Source organism: Camelus dromedarius, chromosome 4, assembly GCF_036321535.1.
Source record: "Camelus dromedarius isolate mCamDro1 chromosome 4, mCamDro1.pat, whole genome shotgun sequence".
NCBI classification, from domain to species: domain Eukaryota; kingdom Metazoa; phylum Chordata; class Mammalia; order Artiodactyla; family Camelidae; genus Camelus; species Camelus dromedarius.
The window spans coordinates 37,110,022-37,130,910 of NC_087439.1; the positions used below are offsets into that span (position 1 = coordinate 37,110,022).

Here is a 20,889-nt window from a genome sequence, read left to right on the forward strand (position 1 = left end):
ATATTCTTTTTCATTAAAGGTTATTACAAGATATTGAATATAGTTCCCTGTGTATATCTCTTTATTAAGACTGTAACTATCTCTCTACTAAATCCTAGACCTTGATTGACGTTAATTAAAATCTGTCTTTTCCAACAGAGTAAGTTCCTTTCAGCACCCACAAGGGAAAGCTATTTGTTTTTCTAGTCTCAGATACCACAGGGCCATGAAAATGAGGTAGTGGGTATTTTTATTTCCTGCAGTCATTTCCTTTCAGTTTTATGCCCTTCTTATCACCACAGATTCCTACTAGAGTCCTTGCTTCTCTCTGACATTCAGTGAGGACTTGGCCCCCTTGCTCCTCCTTGACATTCACTAAGGAGATGCCCCATGTCTTGCTCTGTCCTCTTGGTCTTATTAACACTGACTTTAGGGACGTCTGTGTTCATGTGGATGACTCGCCCCATTCCCAAGACTTCTTGACTTCCTCTTCTTCTACATACTTTCACTTCTGTGTACTTGAGTGACCCACCACCCCAGCCGCACTCTGAACTTTCTATAACCCAGAACTGCTGCAACACAGACGCTGTACACATGCCTCAGTCCAGGCCAACGTCACCTCCTGCGTGAATGTCTATAAGAAACTAACTGGTCTTCTATATCTAGACTGCTCACTTCCTTCCCCAACTTCTGCCCAGCACAATTTTTCTCAAGTCAAAATCTAATACTGTTACTACCATGTTTAATATCTTTCCCATTGCTTTCAATGTAAAGTTTTATTTATTTATACCCTGTCATGTGCCAAAGATTTAAGGCAGCTAATGAAGATACATAAAAAAGAGCTACACAGAATATGTTAAAGAGCAAAAGGACTAAACTGTCTTCAGCCACATTTTGTCCCTGCAGCCCTAAAACCATCTTGGTATACCAAGGGTTATCCTCAGCTCTGCATAACTTAGGTTTGCTTCAGAATGCAGTGGACTCGTCTCTCCTACTCTGGCGATTACCTTCTCTCTGAGAGTGGATTGGGAATACTGGTCTAGGTGACATTTATCTAACTAGGAATTCACCAGTCATGCACTGCACAGATGCAGGGGACAAAGTTCACATCATAAACTTTGTAAATGGCACCTCTATCAGTGTGCAGTGTATGCAGGTTTATACACCAGCCCTATATTGTACCCCTCAAAACATCTCAGGGGGCAGAGCATCAAATTATTAGAGAAGGCTCAGAAAAGAGGCAAAAAATGGCCTACAATGCTGGGAAGAATACTACAGTTTTATTTTTAATAATAATAATATTTTAATAATATTTTAATTTAAATCTTTAATAATAAAGATTCACTATTAATTATAGCCAAAAGCTTTCATAGCATAGACATTCCTGTTTGTGCTACATACATACGTAATTTACAATGTTGGGAACTAATAGGAGACCAGCATTCTTTGCTGGGCTATGAGATGAATGAGAAGTACCCAAGACCTCTATCCAGGATCAGGGTTTGAGATGTGGTGAAACACTATGCTAATCCCTTTGTAGAGCAGCTTAATTTCACTCTGCTGATTCTGAAAGGGATAAAAAGCCCTTTAACAATATCCACAGGGCTTCCAGTCACACAGCCCCATCTGATTTTTTAATTCTTCCCTTCCTCTCTTCTTTTCATCAGCTGAGGAGACTCGGCAGCTCCTGATGAAAGCTCAGTCTCTGACTGGAGTAAATAAAATGAAGGGCTCAGCTATGTGTGCCCACTAGAACCTTCTCTTAATCTGAACAATAAAGCACCAGATCTTTCAACAGTAGAAAGATGGATGCCCCCCCAAAATTAAATAACTCACGAAATTTATTCACTGGGGTAAGATTTTAGGATTTCTGGTCTAAAATTTTAGACAGATTTTAATTAACACCAATCAAGGTTTCTTTTAGTCTGACATGAGGGATGCCGTGTGCAATAAAAAAAAAATGTCACATTCCATCACCTAATCCTGGTAGCTGGGACTGAAAACTTACGTCATGACTGGACAGTCCAATCCATAAAGAAGAGTTCTGAAGCACCGCCTGCACGGTCAGGAACGCCTGCTGGTAAGGGTCCGTGATGCTCACCAGGTGCATGTTTTCCTTCTGACACTCCCTTAGAGCATCGGACCAAGTCAGAGTCTTCAGGATGATTTTGTACAAATTATTTTGATACTTTATAGTTTCTGAAGTATTCTGCAAGGTCTGTCTGCCTTCAATTTCTGTGGATTAAAAAGAAACAAACACAAAAACCACCCACTTGGCAAGTCATGGGACTTTTTTTTGAATTTCTCCTCCCAGTAACATCCTTTAGATATTATTTATCTATTCATTTCTTTTAGACTTTGGGTGGAAGAACTAACTGTGCTTGTCGTATACCTTGGGTAGAATGTGTGAGCCACAAATTTGTTTTCTAAAATTAAAACAAAATTCTGTTTTAGTTGCACTGATTTAGGAAGAAGAAAGGCTATATATAAAAGTAGCTTGCAATAAGATTGCCACTTCAGACTGGTGTCAAATATCTCCTTTGTTTGAACTGCTTCAACAAGAGGTGTTAGGTGTTCCCTTACAAGTTTTCACCTGGGAGAGCTCCCATGAAAAAATGTACAAAACCACCCATAAGAGGGTATATTTCAATTACTGCTTTACAGTACTTCTCAATAAGACAGTTACTAAAAAGTATGAGACAAATGAGCAAAAATTAATTAAGCAAAAATTTCTTCAGAAGCACCTGTATTATTGAGGTTCTCATGACATGACAAAGGTTTTTTTTAAATCATTTGTTAAAAACTTACTGTGATCAATGAAAACAACTTAATACCTCTTAAAAATATCTTTTTGAAAATATAGATGATTTTTATTTTTAAGTGCACATTTTACTTTTTCTGGGATTATAGGAAGGCATAGACAGTGATCCATTTATAAAGCTTCATATTCTTTTTTTTAGTGCTAAAATTAACCATAAATGGTTATACTGAACTCAGTCAAAACCATTGTTTTTCTCCTCCTTTCCTCATGATAGAAAGTAAAATCTGAAAAATGCCAGAAGAGAAGGGAGAACAAAATGCAACCATAACTTAACTATCATTAGACAACTCCTATTAACAAATTCCATTAGATGCTTAATTTTGACATTTAATTAAGTATGGCAATGATCTTGAAAAAAAAAATCACATTCCATTTGAGCTAATCTGACCCACTGAGCCAATGTGGATTTGCCATGCTGAAATTTTAAGGAAGCTATATGATTATAAATTAATATTAATTCATTTATAAGATTTTTTTGTGAAAAAGTACTGTACATACCTAACAGCATAAAGTACCATAGTTATCTAAATAATAATCTATACCTGAATATTTCTGACAGAGAGACACAGTATGGTGCTCACTGCAGGAAGTAAAATTCCATGTCCCTGTAAAAGGTGACCTTTGGAGGTTGAGCATGACAGCACAGTGGTAGGATGACTCTTCATCAAAAATCTAAAAAAGGCAAATATGTACAAGCAATCATGAAACCAACAGTCTGAAGATCCCAGCAAGAAAACTTTATATTCCAAATTGGGGTTTTCCTCCTATAAAAAATAAATCCATTAAGGACCTGACCATGAAATTACTAAGAAAATCCCGTTAAACTTTTAAAACATGGGAAAAGGGCAATTAACCTTAGAAATTATAAAAGCAAATAGTGGCAATATTGATAAATATATCTTCAAAATAGGTAAAGAAAAACTGTTAGAAATAAGATGAAAATACAATTACAGTAAAATTTAGCACTCTGCTCTCATTCTTGACATTGCAAGTAAGCAACAAAGTAATGACTATCAGTTCAACTTATTAGATGTTTATAAACTTTATAATGACAAATGATGTACCACATAATAGAGAACTTACCTTAAAGTTTTGATCCTATACTAGACACTATAAAAACATCCATAAAGAAAAGTGTCTACCTAGATTTCATTCTCTGACCACAAATCAATAATACTAGACATGAAAATTTATCCAAAGTATATTGTCCCTATAATCTTCTCTATGTTTGAACATATCATACTTAGAAAAACAAGAAAAATTAGCTTATCCCAGGAGCTATAGATTTTTTAAAAATCACACACTCACATACTATTCAATAAACATTAAACTAAGAATGAAATAATTACAGGAAGGAATAATATGAGAAATATTACAAGAGATATGAGTAAAATTTTATGTGAAGGCAAACATGTATTATTAAATGCATTCTGATTTTTAAAGGAAAGATGAACTAAGAATTCAATATGAGATTAGAAAATCAGGAAAATATAACTCCAGGAAAAACAGGATAGAAAAGCAGTAAGAGCAGAGGGTGGACAAGAGGGAGGAGAAACACAGTAACATACACTAGTTTTTGTAAAAATCTATATAAGCAAAAAATTAAGAATAGAACTACCATATGAACCAGCTAAATATCTAATTTTTATTGATTTCTAATTTAATTATTTTGTGACCAAGAAAGATACTCCATAGGATTTCAAGTTTGGAAATTCATTGAGATGTTTTTATGGCTCAGTTTGTTTTACTTGGTGAGTGTACTGTACACCTTGGAAAGAAAGCCTGTTCTGCTTTTACTGGACGTGGTTTTCTATAAATGACAATTAGGTCAAAGTGGTTAATAGTTTTGTGAATATTGTATATTCCCATCTATTAAGGTCAGAAAGTACACTCTGTATGATTTCAATTTTTAAAAAATTTTGAAGTTTGTTTTTTGATTCAGTATGTGGTTTGTCTTGGTGAATGTTCCATGTGCATTTGAAAAGAATGGATATTCTGCTGTTCAGTGGAGCATTCTATAAACGTCAATTAAATTCTTTTGGCTGGAAAAAAATCTACATTAGAAAAAGTAAAAACAATCAAAATAAGATACAGTGATTTTAAAAGACTAATAGCATACACAATTGAAAATCTAAATAAAATAGATAATGTTCTTGAAAAATACAAATTCGCATAATTATTATAAGAAGAACTAAAAACACCAAAACGTACCAGTAACTTTGGAGGAAATTGAAAATTAATAATACTAAAACCTCATTTTAAAAAACTATGTGTCAGGGACTGTGCTAAAAGCTTTAAGTGAATTATCCTATGTAACACTCACACTGCATTGTAGGTATAACAGTATCAGAACTTACAGATGAAACATCGAGGCTTAAGAAAAGTTAAGAGAACTTCCAAAGGCATACTGAATGGCTGAATGGAATTCAAACCCAGCAGTCTGACTCTAGAGTTTAGCCCTCAACTACTGCACCAAATCTGTTTATTACTAAAGAATGATCTCTGAAAAGGGTTCTAATATCACATAGTTTTGTACATAGCTCCTTCAAACTTTCAAGGAAAGATAATTTCCCAGGCTGAGTCATAATTTCAAAACACAAAGGCAGAAAACTCCTCAGTTCATCTTATAAAGCTGACATGATCAGAAAAAAAAAATCTGACAATATGGCATAAAAAATTAACTATGAACAGAGATGAAAACATTTCCAAATAAAATTCTAACAGATCTAATTCAGTAGAATAATAAAATAACAATCCACTCTGAGAAACTAGATTTTATGACAAGAAGATAAAAATGGTTTAATATAACATCCATTAATGTATGATGCCACATATCAATAGGCCTAATGAAGAAACATGACAGTTTCAATAGATGTTGAAAACAAGTTTTGGAAAATCCACCTCTTATTCCTGAATAAAAATTCTAAATAAGCTAGTTACAGAATGGTATATCTTAAACAAAAAGCCCAGATCAAATATAATAATGAAAGGGGACTGCAGGCAGTCCTGTTAAAGTCTAGATCAAGTCTAAGATGTTGTTTATTACTCTTGGTATTTACCATGGTTCTGAAAGTCTTATCGTATCCAATGAGGCATTAACTGTTATTTGCAAATTATGATTATCTAATCAGAAAACCCAAGAAACTCTAGTGAAAAACTCTGAGAAGTAATAAGAGCTTTTAGTAAGGTGGATGTCTGTGGAATAAATATATAAAAATCCCCGAATAATATGTTTCCTACATATTAGTAAGAAAATCAAGAAAAAGCTGCGATTCTCAATGGCAATAAGAAAAAAACTATTAAAACTTCACTTACAGATGAAAAATCGAGGCTTAAGAAAAGTTAAGTGAACTTCCAAAGGCATACTAAATGGCTGAATGGAATTCAAACCCAGACCATCTGACTCTAGAGTTTAGGGATCTAAAGGAAGACTTGAATAAATAGATATACAATATTCTTGAATTGGAAGATAAATAAAAAGATGTCAGTTCTCCCCCAAATGTTGTCAAATTTTCACCACAAGTTTTCTATTTAATTGTTTAGGTTGGAAATTCACTAAATAATTCTAGTTTGCCTTGAAGAATGGAAAAAAGTAGCAAAAAAAAATTTGTTAAAAGGCATACAAGTAAAGGATAATTAATCCAATTATTTCTTTTGAAATATGAAGTTACAGTATTTAGATCAGTGTAGTAGTTATACAAGAGTATAACACACACACACATTTTGTGTATGATAAAGGCGGCACTCTATATTGCTTTTAACAAATAGAAGTATATGCAACGAATAATGCTAGACAATTGGCCAAGATTAGGGAAAAGGATTAAGTATCCATTGACAACATATACCAGATACCATGGATGTATCATGTTGTCAGAAAAAAAACCCAGGAAAGCTATAAAACAAAATGAAGGAAATAAAGGCATATATTTAAATAACATTTACGTGAGGGATTCTGTAGCCTAAAAGCAACAGAGGAAAAAAAAGGAAATAAACAGACTTGAACATATGCAAAAAAAATAAAACTTCGCCTCTCTAATATTTTTGGCATTCAGATCTAAAGAAAGAAAGCCTACAGAAATATTTGCAATAAATGGAAGACACTCAAGTTCAGCACATTTAATATTTACATAGTCATAAAATCAGTAAGAAATACATGAAGGCTTTAATGGATAAATCGTTAAAGAATAAACACCTGATGAAATTCAAACTATTACTGAATTTACAGAAGTCTGTTTTCATTAGAAATCAGAACAATATAAATGAAAATACGAAATCATTTAAACTGCTGAATTAGTGATAATTTTTAGAAGGCAATGCACCGAGAACACTATAGCAGAGAAGCTGAGAAGGTCTGCAGACTCTCGGACTTGGATTTAAATCTGACTCTGCACACGTAGGCTGCGTGATCTCTGCCAAGGTACATGACTCTGTTTGTCTCCGCATTAAGACAAGAGAGGAGTCACAGACTGTCTCACATCTATTGCTCAGGTTAAATGAAATGATGCATGTGATGCATTAGCAGAGTGCCTGACACATATTAGCTGCTCAATAAATGTCAGAAATTATCAATATACTGGTATGAATAGAAGAGTAATCACAACATATTGCTGACAAAAAGATAAACTCATAAACCTTTCTGGAAAGCAATTTGGTAACTGGAGTTTAATAACTACTCATATCTTTTGATCTGGCTATATTACTTCCTAAATCTACCTTGAGGAGGTAACCTGAAATACAAACAAAGATTGTACACAAAGATGTTAATTGCAGCACTATTTAGGATTATGCAAAACTGGAAACAACCTCAATACCTAGCACTGTTTAGGTAAATGATGGCGCATCTACCAAGAAATGTTGTGCAACCATCAAAATGCTTATCAAGTACATCTTTTAATGACATAAGAAACTACTTATAATACAAAGTGAGAAAAGTAGACACAATAGTATACATACTATGATCTTATCTATATGAAGAAGACAACGTATAGAAAAGCCCTAAAAGAAAAATGCTGAAATACTCATTGTGGTTTCCTAGATCAGGATTCAAATATGGTTTGAGACTCATTTAGTAGGTCATGAAATCAGTTCAGTGGATCTTGACTCTTATTTGTGATAATGAAATAGAATAGAATAGAATCTGATATGGAGAATAGGTTGTCTAGAGACTAGACCAGACTAGAACAGAATAGAAAGAAATATAAGCTCTAAGGGTAAGTACTGTTTCCTGAAACTTTTGTTTCAATTCAATATTATATTTACATCTATGTGCTGAATGGTGATTTAAATGTATTTCTTATTATGGGTCATAGTTAAAAGTTGAAAACCTACTAGCCTAAGTCTAAGTGGGATAAGGGTTGATATTCTTAAAAATTTTATTTACTCTTCTATAATTTCTAAATTTTCTACAATAACCAAGCATTATTTTGACATTCACTTTGTTCATTATGATACATGTTTCAGATTTCCCTTTGTCACCAACGTCAACCTTGAGCAAAGTTACAATGCATCAGAAACATCAGTTGATTATTGTCTAGGATGTACTTTTGGAATTCAGCTTTAAAGTTAATTTCTTAATCTTTGTCTTTTGTGCAAAACGGGGTTTGTATCCAGCAAATAGGGAAGACAGAAGCAGTGGGCAGCAATATCGAGGTATAGGGTAACTATTGTTAATATAATGACTTCTTCCCTTCTATAGCTTCTTTATATCTAACTCTTAGGGAAAAGTGATCACTAATCACAAATTTTGTACTTTTTACCTCAGGAGACAGAGGCTGATACCTCCAAATTCTAAGATGATAAAGTAAAGCATTCCATATTAGCTTTTATCTGCAACTCATTACTTGATGGCTTTACATGGTTCTGAAATAAGTGCTATGGAATCTGATGCTACAATGAAACCCAGGGCATCTACATGAAGGCTGGGGAAGCTCCTGTAGTTGCTCTTCCTTTGACAGCTTTATTGATATAATTCATACATGGTATCACTTACTCATTTAAAAGATATATTCCATAGTTTTTAGTACATTCATAGAGTCGCGCAGCCATCACCCCCAAACAATTTCAGAACATTTTCACCACCCCAAAAGAAACCCCACAGAAAAATTTTAGCCATCACCCCCAAGCCTTCCATCCTCCTTAGCCTCTGGCAACCACTGATCTACTTTCTATCTTTATAGATTTGCCTATTTGGATGTTTCATATAAACGGACTCATAGAATAGGCCCTTGCTCTTAATCATATAATGTGTGGAAGGCTCAGGTATTTCATAGAGCTACATAGTTTATTGATGAAAGAAAAACTTACACTTATTGGTATTCTTAGCCTTCGACCAATCAATAATGGGTGAAAGTTACTGTATGTCAGCTCTCTGTTATCCATCCACTTGTTTATCTTTTCATAGGCAGTCCAGCGCAAACCAATCCAAAAAGTGGCTTCCATATCCGGAAACAAGGATGTAATAAAATCTGTCAGAAAGAATTTTTTTTTAAAAAAGCATTTGACTTATTCAAATGAAAGATATACTAAAAATGCTCTTTTTACATACACTCTTGCTTATCTAACTACCAAGATAGCCTTTCACCTACTCTGTAAAAAAGTAACTTAATCAGATGATTTTTATATGTTAATTCCCCACAGCCTCCCAACATGAACTTGGCCACCAGATCAGAACAAAACATGTTTACAAACAATTCTGCTACCTTGTTCTCGCTGGCTCAACACTGAAGGAAGGGTGCCACCATACGTGTGACAAATATCACTGGCTTCAGAAAAGGTGACAGACTTGGGTTTGACCTTTAGAAAACACTGCAAACAGAGAACACATATGAAGCATAAGATTCCAAACCCAGGAAAGCTCACAAAGGAAGTAAATGCCTCATCTTTTAGAGGGCTGTTAATTTTCTGTTTGTGAGTACAGAAACTTACAAAGTAGTACTATAAGAATGCAGATCTACACTCTTGATGTGAACAACAGCAGAACAGTCTTTAAACTATTTTTAAAAAAATCTCCTGTTTTTTGAGTGCTTTCTTGTGCTAAACACTTTGTACACTATTATCTCATTTAATTCTCACAGCAAATGGCAAAACTGAAGCAGAGGGACATTAAGTAACTTTACCCGTGAGTAAAATAGCCATAGAATGGTAATGGTCAGCATTTAGACTCTGCTCCATCTGATTTGAAATATGTACTCTTCACCACTACCTCCTTATATAAAAAACACATTTTTAAAGAAATCATCCCCTGTTTCTTGGCAGGAAATCTCTAATTCAAATGGGGTAAAGGGGGTTAAGAGGTACAAACTACCACTTATAAAATAAATAAGTAACAGGGATATAATGCACAGCACAGGGAAGATAGTCAATAATTTTATAATAATTTGTATGATGTGTAATCTATAGAAATATCAGATCACTGTGTTTTAAACCTAAAACTAATATAATACTTTCAGTCAACTATACTCTAATAAAAACAAACAAAACCCCCCAAACCCCACAAATTTACATCAACTATGTAAATTAATCTAGACTTAATAACTTAGGGGGAAAAAAGATTATCTTAACTTTAAAAAGTCAAATGTATCTCTAATGTTTTGACTTTACTATACTTCCAGCTGTCAGACACATCTCTCTCTCTTTTCCTTCCTTCCTCCTTTCCTTCCTTCCTTCCTTCCTTCCTTCCTTCCTTCCTTCCTCCCTCCCTCCCTCCCTCCCTCCTTCCCTCTCTTTCTCTGTTTCTTTCTTTCTTTTGATATTATGATCATGTTAGTGTGGAACAGTATGTCCCAAATTGCATTCCTTGAAACACTGTACAAAACTTTTTTTTTTTTTTCCAAACTCCTTACAGACTGGGGTGGCCAAAGAGATATGTTACTGAGTGGCTTCTAGAAAAGACTCTAGAGAGAACACCCTGAACTTGAGCTTGGACGCCCTTAGTTAAGGATGACAGAGTAGAAAGACAAAAGCAGCCTCATTTTGGAGACTTCACAGAGCTTCCATACCAACCCCAGACTGCTTATCTTCAAACTTCTTTCATATGACAGAATAAATGTTTTAGCACACTGTAGCAATCTCTTTGTTCAGTAGTCAAATGCACTTCCTAAGAGATACATATACCAATATAAATTATGCATCTCAAGGAGGCAAATATAGAATGCAGAATTTCCCAAACCTATCTAATCATAAACCCCGCTTTGGAAGCAAGGTCAATGATTAGCATTTTGTTAGCATATGTGTATAGCCCCAAAAAGTATGGGAAACACAGGTCTAATTTCATTGGTAAATGCTGCTTAGATGTTTTCCTTAAGAGAAAAAATTTATCAGCCAGAAATTAAGTCAGTTTCCTACATGTCATAGAGATAGTCCTGGCTATTCAATGTCTTACTATTCATTGAAAGGTCAACTTCAGCAATTTAAGTGTTAGTAGCAACAGAATAGGAACACAATACTCTGAAAGACCTGTAGGCATGACTAACTTGAGAGTTAACCTGGTTTCTGAAAATGTCTGTAATCAGGTGGGATACTGAAATACACAGAGTCTTTGGGACTGAAGTTATTTTGTGGGATACCACTCTGCCACGGCCATACAATCATCACGAAAGCAATAATCATTTGCACAATGTAGCAATTCTCTTTTTACCTTATTCTGAAAAGTAATCCAATCCCCAGAGCACTGTATTTTAGCTGCAGGATCTGGGCTATATTTCTCTAATGAAGATACATTGTATTTTTCACAGATGAAGGGCAACTTGATACTACAGTCTGCTGGTTTATTTAAGTCTGAGAAACGAAAAGCAGGATTACTGTGGTGAGAATTTTCCATTCAGCACATTTGAAAAACAATCCAGTAGTAAAGAAAGTCTCTTTAAGTCAATCTTTCAAAATGGTAAAAATATACTCCTTTTCTTCCCCAGCCATTTTCGTCTTGGATTGTTATTCATATCAGTAGGTTGTAGCATACCAATATTACCTACAAAACCTCACATATTTGGTATAACAACCGCAGTTATTACCACAGTTCCTGGATGGAGGAAACAGAGTTGAAGAAGGCTAATGGCGGGGAAGGGGATCTAAACTACACCTTAGAACTGCTGCCTGGTCATCTTTGCAAATTTGTCTTTATCCTTCCCAGTTATGAATGTGGTAAGTTTATTTTTTAAGTAACTGCTTTAGGATAAAGGAAATCAAAATATTCACAGTGAAAAGCATCTTTATTTGCATTTGGAATTTGAGCTACTGCCATTAGCAATAAATCAGAATAAGATGAAGCTACCAAACATATAATCAAAAGGAAAACAAGATTAAGCTAGTAACTGAACTTGAAGTTCACATATTACATAATCAACATGAAGGATTTGTAATTAACCTTACCGCTAAACCAAGACTTGGCAGACATGTAAAAGCATTCCTCACCAAGTGTTATAGGAAAATGACGCCATGGATGTCGTGAGCTGAAAGGAAATGAGAGATGTGACAGCTCATAATACAGTGACATGTTCCATTCTGGTTTTTACTGTAAGTAATTTTAATTCAAAATTTAATGTTATGCCATTATTTTACACTACTTTTTCCTTGATGCTCATATGCAAAAGGATTTGGTTTCTCTAGCTTAGGTATTTTATGAATTAATGTTCAAAATTAATTATAAATAATAATCTATTTAGTAAAAGGGGCCTTGAGACTACTTCTCTTAAATGATAATTTCACAAAGGCAGCATCAAGGATGTCACATACTATATAAAAGGATCTATTGGCTGCTCAGTAGTTCTCATCCACCACTTCTGCTCATCACCAGATATCTGGAAAAAAAAAAACAACACAAAAACAAAACAAACAAACAAAAAAACCAACTAAACACCCATCCTTACAAGTGCTGGGTTTTCTAGGGAAGTTTTGATTTAAATACCCTGGCCCATCATAATCACAAATCATTAACATTTCCAGATGTTCCATCACTTTGGTCTCTAAAGTACACAAACCAGATCTTTTCACCAAAAAAGTACTTTGAAAACTCTTTGTATATTCCCAGGCCCTATTGTGCACACAGAAAATATGGTCACTGTAATTATGGGCATATATTAATTGGACATACAGCATCCTACTGCAACTAATTATAAATTTTAAAATACATAAATTATTTTCCTCTAAAAAACTATTTTGCAAAGTTAGCTATTATTAGAAATAGAAACTCAAGCTAACTATAAAGTTAACTCTTAGTAAAAAATGTGACAAGGAATTAGAATAATTTATATTATCTATTGATGCTTATCTTATCAATTGACATTCATTTTTTGGGGGGGTTAGGTAATTAGGTTTATTTATTTTTTAATGGCTGTACTGGGAATTGACCCCAGGACCTTGTGTATGCTAGGCATGCACTCTACCACTGAGCTATAACCCCCACATCACCAACTGACATTTATAATTAATCTTGAATATTTTAAAACATTAAGCAATCCTATTTAACTTTTCTAACATGAAGTGACGAATTTAGATATTGTTAGGTACATTTTCCTTGAGAGGAACACTTAACTTTTATAGACTGTTGAAATTTTTTTTAATAGAATAAATATAAAAATAAAGAAAAATTAAATACTTTTAAATTACATTTGCTATTTTGTTTTTGATGGCTTTCAGTCCTGCAAAAGATGTTAAAGTAGCCAGAGAGCTGTGATTGCTAGCACAGTACAGGACGGCTTCTTCATAGTTTAAGTGGGGATCAGCAACAAACCAATATTCACTCCCTTCTATGACAACTGGAGGTCCATGAATTCCAGCACGCTCTGAAGAAGAAAAATAGCAGAGTTATGACTGCACAAACCAAACTGTGCCCTCTCAGCATGGACTCATGTTCAAAACTATTTGTAAATAGCCATCCACTTAGATTCCTGGCTCTCTTTGGCCAGGGCAGGCCTGGCCTAGAACAATCCAAGGATTCTTGAGCCAGTGAATGACTCCACTACCCTCATATACTCACAGAGAAGGATAAACCCAGCCTCATAGCCTCATCCCACACCAGCCAATCACCTTCCCTGCTTGGAGGTACTTCATCTCATGTGAAGACATGATAACAAGAAGCTGGGACTTAGGCCCGGGCTTAAATCATTAACTAAATACATCGTTGAAAAAGTAAAAGCGGCTTTGGATAAATTTCAGTTTTTTTAACTCACCTGGATTGTACCAGTCTGGTATTTTTGGAGTACGACCTGTGTAAGAAAGCAAGTGGCTTAAGTTTAGTATTCATTACAGATCATGGCCATAGTATAATTAAGTGCCTTCCATCTAATTCAAGAGGCCTTGCAATATTGCTGAGGCTGAACCATCTCCTTTCACGTTATGAATACTTCATTTTGAATTTTGTGGGGCCTATGCTAAAGTTCCTTTTGTGGCAATCAGAAAGGCAGATTTGTTACGTATTAATAAAGTATTACTAGCAGTTTCCTACTTTATATTATGGATGTCACAAAGGAAGACTAGATGGATAAAATGCAGCTAATAATTAGGAAGTACAAATAAGTAAATGAATGTATGGTATACATTACACAGAAGCATCAAGGACTATGCACCAAGATAGTCATCATTGTAGGATGAGGTTATTCAGGAATCATGTCTCCATCTAATGCAATTTGAATAAACCAGGTTGGTAGAGTTTACTGTCTCCCAAGATATCCTTGGGAAAAAGTGTACCATGATCCAGTACTGAAAATTTTGAGAAGCTGAGACACAAAACTGGGAGGGAAATAATAAAATGAACCCAGGATTCCTCGATGAAACAGGAAATATGTACTGTACAAAGAATTATCGACTCTGAAGTTGGGTGAGTCAGTGTCCTGATGCCCTCAGACCCTACTGCTGTGGTACTTTGGATCAGTTGCTTGACTCCCTGAACCTCAACTTTCTATTCTATAGAAATGAAACTCTCCTACCTAACTCGCAAAGTCAGTGCAAAGATCACTTAAGATCACCCCTATGGGAGCACTTGGCACAGTGAGCTCTCAGGATGCCAGCTGCTTTCCTCTACCTTTCCACTCCAGTCATAGGTCACACTGCTTTCAAGTCAAAGACATACTTTGGTGAATTTTAGAAATTTCAGGGTAAAATAGCTGTTCTTAACTTTGCTGCTGTATCAGGGCCTAGTGCATGGGAGGACCCTCCTCAGAGGACTGCCCACCTATCCAGCATCTTTGCTTTCTCTCCAAGTCAGTCCTCTGTATTAGATAATTTGCATTAACAATACTGCAAGTCAATTAAAAAACAGACGTAGTTTCCTGTTTGTAATCTTGTCAACGACTTCTGTTCATTTGTGTATTGGGGGAAAGCTATTATCTAACCTTTAACATTCTTTAAATTAGTGAGAAAAGCAAAATGCATGTTTTTTTAACATGAAATACAAATATGTATGTATGTACAAGGTTTCAGTGATCTGTTTATACTCACTTAGAAATTTATTTTGGAACTTCCTGTGCATTTACCACTTATTAATTTAACATATACAATATCTACTTTAAAAAATTCGGGATTAAAATCGTCTTAGCATTTCCCCTAATATATCCTTGACATTTTCCACTAAAAAGCTAAGGAAATTAATATCTATTTATTCTCCTTTCCTTCTTTTTTGTCATCCAAGGCTCTTCCAGCAAGCTAACTGATTTCCTGAATTTGAATGAGATAAACTATTAGCAATTTTTGAGCTCACTGAAAATTGTTTCTAAATTTTACAGGGACTTGTCAAATTTTTATTTCTTGACTTTTGCTTCATTCTTCCCAAGCTTGTCTTCATTTTGTCCTTCATTTTCCAACAAAATAAAAATTAAAATGATTCCCTCTGCTTCATCTCTCCTTTCAACTGAAATAATCTTTCATTCCAAGATCTAATCTCCCTAAATTAGCCTTAAACGTTATCTTCTGTACAAATTCTTTCATGATAAAAGAGGAAGGTAGCATTTAATTTCAATAAGCCAGCCCTCTACTAGGAGTAGGAGTCAGCCAGGATGGAGCTTAATATCTTAACCACATTGCCAAAGGCTTTTTAAAATTATAATTATAGACTAAGATGTTCTTAGAGCTACTTTTGGCTCAGGATTTACAATGTTCACATGAGAAGATCGTGAAAATGAATAACTACTACTTACCTTTTGGAATCTGGCATATCCATTCAAGTTTTGTATCACAAGCAAAAGGCCTTAAATAAATAAATTCTCTGTCATCATAGAAATACCAGCTTCTTCGCCATGCCCTATGAACCGCCTAAAGGAGGAAGAGAATTGCAGAATATTTCCAAGATGATGCAGCCTTATAAAACTCTAAACTGTAAGCCCTATCTATGGTCTTTAACTCTACATTAGCTCTAGCACCTAACATACTTGCTTATGAGTAAACATATGAATGAATGAATGAATGCAGTGTTTAAGCAGTCAGTAATAGCTATGCAATAGGCTTCAAAGGGGCAGATAAAAGAAATATATCATAGGGTCATGTTTGTGTCCAAAATGCAAATTACTGTTTTTTTTTTTTCTATTTTTGTTGATTTGAAATTGTAGAATATTGCACCTTTAAATTTTGGAAAGATCAAGCTAGAAAAGAATATTTGGTTCAGTGGTTTCCAAACACCAGGCTGTGATTACAGCAGATCTGTGGAAAAGTGACATAAAAGACTCACATCAGGGCCCCAGGCTCCTTCTGTGGTGCTGTGTTGTGTTTCTGGGACACTTCCCTCCTCCATCTGGTCCAAGATGGCTCTCTACAAATTCCAGCCAGCGAGCAGGGGAGAAAAGGAAGGGGAGAGCACGACCTGGGAGAAGTAGCCATCACTTGTCGGACTGTTTTCTATCAAGGCCAAGATTCTGGTGGGTGATGTGGCAGGGGAAGTAAGATTCGCCCTCCAGACACTGCCCTAGCTGGCCGTGCTCCTGACGCAGGCTGGTCAGTGCCTCTTTCATTTAGTTTTTTGGATAAAATTTCCAATTTCTTCCTACATAGGGATTCAACTTACACAGAACATAGTGAATTGCACTATGGAATACTTCTGAAAACTTCACAAGCTTCTCTGAAGTTTTCACCCTTTCATGTGTTAAACTGGGAATTCTGTAAGAATGGCATGCTACTGTAGTGTTTTACTAAAATCATTACATTGAAAATAATGCTTTCCAATGGACTTCTCAGTTCTTTGTCTCAAACTTCCTGTAACATTTCTGGTCAATCACCTTCTTGAATCTCTTTCTTGGGCTCACATTGCAAAGACACTATCTAGATGTGTCCTCCTTCTTTGTTGTCTTACATTTTATATTGTTGGCAATTACCCCAAACCCACTTTGTGGCCCTTTGCACTTTTTTTTTTAATGTGCATTTTCCCTTTAACTCTAGTCTCTTGATTTCAACTTTCTACAAGATATTTCTTACAGCTAGCTTGTATTCAAAATGTCTAAACTAAAATTTACTACTAGTTTCTCCATAGACAAGTACCTCTTCTGACTGTTTTCACCAATGCCATACAGCAGAGTAGACTCAGATACTGGGTTTATATTTCAGTTCTGTAACCATGTAAGCTACTCAGAACTCATGTTTCTTCCTCATGAGATGGATATAGTAACAGTATCTGCCTCACAAGGTTGCTTAAGTATTTAATGAGATATTACATGTGACAAGCCTAGTACTGTGCCTGGCTCACAGGTCAACAGTGTCCACTGCTACCATCATCACCACCATCACCATCATTATTACTCTCTCACAACATTCTTTTTCTTGCATAAAACTTATACTTTGTCTGCATAGCCCTTGTAATTACTTATTTACTTGTCTTTACCTCCTACTAGTTTGTAAGTTCTGTGAAGACAACGACTGTTTTATACCTTATCGTTGTTGCACTCCCCAGAATCACAGACTACTTGGACACATTACTTATGGAACAAATAAACAAAGAAAGTCTGCAAAGGAAGACGCCTAACTGGTCTTTTATGTCTTCTGGTCCTATCCATTGCATCCTGACATCTGTTTCAAGATGAATCTTCTCATACCCTCCTTAGCTCATGTCAAGAACCTTAAACTAATGCACTGTTGTCTACCCAAAAATGTACAAACTCCTTAACCTGGCATCATTCTAATTTTCCAGCTTTGTTTTCAACCACAGCACCAGTTAAAATTTCTTCATCTGTCTTCCAGTCCCCCCACTGCCTCTGGGTCTCCCTTCCACTGCCACTTTCTTGTATGCCACCTCCTTATACCATCCCCCCATTAGAAAGCCTTTCCCTATTGTAACTGGACAAACTATCCATCCTTAAAGGTCCAATTCAAGTCCCACCTCTTTCTGAAAACAGGCCACACGAATCATTTCCTCTTCTGAGTTTCATTAGCACTCCTCAGCCCACTCATTTGGAGCTTATTACTGCATAGTAATAAGAGCCATCTTTCTTGAATATGAATTTTATCTTCTCAAATTAAGTGTAAGTTAGGTTGCTTGAGGGCTGGCCCATGGGTGTGCTTCTAACCTCCCATCGCACCTAAAATCATGTGCCACAGGCAAAAGGCACTTGTGGATCTGTTGCCTGACTGTACACACTGCCAGATTTACTTTTTAAATATGCAGATTTTCTACCATTGTACTGACCTTGACAGCAGCACAGTCTCTGATATCATAGTCCTGCTGAAACTCATTTGCCATGATAATAGTAGACACCTTAAAAGACAAGAGAGGCTTGAGAATTTAAGACTGATGCATAAATATTTGCAATTTAGATGTAATTTAGGCAGCTTTAATAACTCAAGCTTGTTCATATGCCAAGGGATGAAAACTTTTTCATTTCTTTTTTTATGTCAGGATCCTAAATCATGAGAGGACTTAGAAAATGTCATAATGTCATCAGTTTCCAAACAAAGGAAGCTACAGTTTCAGAAATGGACGTTATCATGTATTAAGTTCACAACTGGAGTTACAAAGTATCAGGAACTTGCAAAATATCTTTTTTTTTTTTTTTGCATGTGTTGAAATGTGAGTTATTCAATTAACTATTCTCGGATGGATGTGCTCAAATTTGAAAATGAAGCCAAGGAATTTTACATTTAGAAAGAATATACAATGATTTGATACAATGATAATGTGGAGCAAATATTTAACATTTTGAGAATAATTTGCTCCTCTAAATGTTACCTAAAACCTCTCCTTAGGATAGTGTAAACATTTGAAATAATATTTAAGGTTCCCACAAATTGTTTCCCCCAATAAAGTTATTTTCTTTTTTACAAAACTTATATTTTTAGATAATAAAAGTTTCTCATTATGAAAAAAAGGAAAAATATACAAAGAAAAAGAAAAAAAATCACTTGTACTACCCCAAAATTACAACTATATTTACACATCTATATATTATGTTTTTTAGACTATATATGGAAAGGCTATACATATGGTTATTTATTTTTTGTGATAAAAATGAGATTAGTAACATGTTTCCCCCGCCACTTCATATATGTGAATCTATTTCCACTTCAATAAAGATGCATCTACATAATTTTAATGGTTGCATGGCTGTATTCATTAACAAAACACTCATTTGTTACTGAAACAAATACTCTTTCCATCTTACCCCGAACGAGGAAGATTACACTTACTGGTGTATGATCACTCCATTGCCAGGATCCTTGTAGATCAGGGCTCCTTTTATTCAAACCTATCCACAGCCAACGCTGGTTACTATGTAAAAAGGAAGTGTTAAAATCTGAGCACAGCACTTGGCAAAAACATTTAGGTATTCACATGTCTAAAATGCTTAAGACATGTAAGTTTATTCAGAAGACCTTGTCATGAACTGAAAAGCAGTTTCAAGCTATACAAAAAGTCTTCTGAAATGAAACTGAATCCTAATTATGGGGAAGCTATCAAAAAAGTACCAGACATTTTTAAACTAAATTTTAAGCTACTTTCTTCACATAGAAGGCAAAAACTATTCTGCTTTGAAGAACTTAAGAGGAAGAAAAAGTGTATGATTATTTCAAAACTTTCACCACAGAGCTTCAATTAGATAATTATTAGACAATGTTTTCAGATACCAGAACAACAAGGGCATTTCCTTAAAGCATTCGTCTATAACACTATCAAACAGTTCTTCTTTAAAATGCAGAACCACTTGCCTAACATTTTATTAAAAAAGATTTAAAAAATTTAATTTCCACTGACCATTAAGTTTAAAGTAAAACAAGTATTCAAGTATTTTTAAATGCCAAACTCCTTGGATTATACCAGAGCAATACAATCCAGCAATCACTAAGTGAATGTATTTAACACTCATAACTATTATACTTTCAAGGCACTGAGCTATGTACAATAGTGCTTCAGAGATGTAGAAGACGTAATATCTACCCTCAAATGACATATAAACTAGTAAGAGAGACAAGATACATATATATAAGCAAAGGAAATATAAGCCCATTTTTGAAAAACATTGAATGATATAATTTGTATACATTGTAAGTGCTACAAAAGTTCAGAAAAAGGAGAGGTCACTGTAGTCCATAGGAAGTCAGGAAATATTTTGTAGGGTTGGTAAGACAAGAGATAGTCTTCAGAGGATACCTGACATCTCTTTTGAGCCATAATCTGAGTGTTTACCACATGCCAGTATTCAGATTGGCTGAGAGAAGAAAGGATGGGCATTCCAAGGAAGAACATATACAACCACATATAGAGGCAGGGACACACATTGTAAGTGATCCCTTCCCCTCAATTAAATGCATGCACTAGCCAGGGAGATAATTTCAGTATAAATAGAGGTAATATAACCATAAAAAATTTCTCCACTTCTAACTTCACTTGAAGATATTCTCTGACATATATTATACTTTTTAGGCTTCAATAAGTAGACTATTTTCCATGTAATTTTTTTTTGCAGGGGTGATGCTAGTTACTTTCCATATATTTAACCTTCTGATTGCATATGGCATGTACCATCAGTACGTGAGTGACTATTATACATGCAAAATAGTAGCTATAGAAATGTTACATAAATATAAATAGAACACACATTAGAGAAGTGGCAGAAACCAAATCTAAAATTAATCCCTACTCTCAAGCTCAGAAGAATATATGGAATATATGCAATGTACAG

At 34.9% G+C, this 20,889-nt stretch overlaps 1 protein-coding gene across 4 annotated transcripts in view; it reads right to left on the reverse strand.

Annotated features, from left to right (window-relative positions):
* Positions 1–20,889, reverse strand: part of LY75 (lymphocyte antigen 75) — a 104,366-nt gene that overhangs the window by 47,727 nt on the left and 35,750 nt on the right. For all 4 annotated transcript variants that reach the window (XR_010380589.1, XM_031451515.2, XM_064484833.1 and 1 more), the window contains exons 14-25: positions 19,397–19,478; positions 18,399–18,467; positions 15,928–16,042; positions 13,966–14,001; positions 13,403–13,578; positions 12,530–12,594; positions 12,167–12,246; positions 11,436–11,575; positions 9,499–9,604; positions 9,104–9,264; positions 3,343–3,472; positions 1,988–2,214 (exon numbers count right to left, since the gene is read on the reverse strand). Coding sequence is in view for 3 of the 4 variants with exons in the window: in XM_031451515.2 (XP_031307375.1) it covers positions 1,988–2,214; positions 3,343–3,472; positions 9,104–9,264; positions 9,499–9,604; positions 11,436–11,575; positions 12,167–12,246; positions 12,530–12,594; positions 13,403–13,578; positions 13,966–14,001; positions 15,928–16,042; positions 18,399–18,467; positions 19,397–19,478 (1,387 nt within the window). In the remaining variant the exon portion in view is untranslated. The remainder of the gene's footprint in view (positions 1–1,987; positions 2,215–3,342; positions 3,473–9,103; positions 9,265–9,498; positions 9,605–11,435; positions 11,576–12,166; positions 12,247–12,529; positions 12,595–13,402; positions 13,579–13,965; positions 14,002–15,927; positions 16,043–18,398; positions 18,468–19,396; positions 19,479–20,889) is intronic.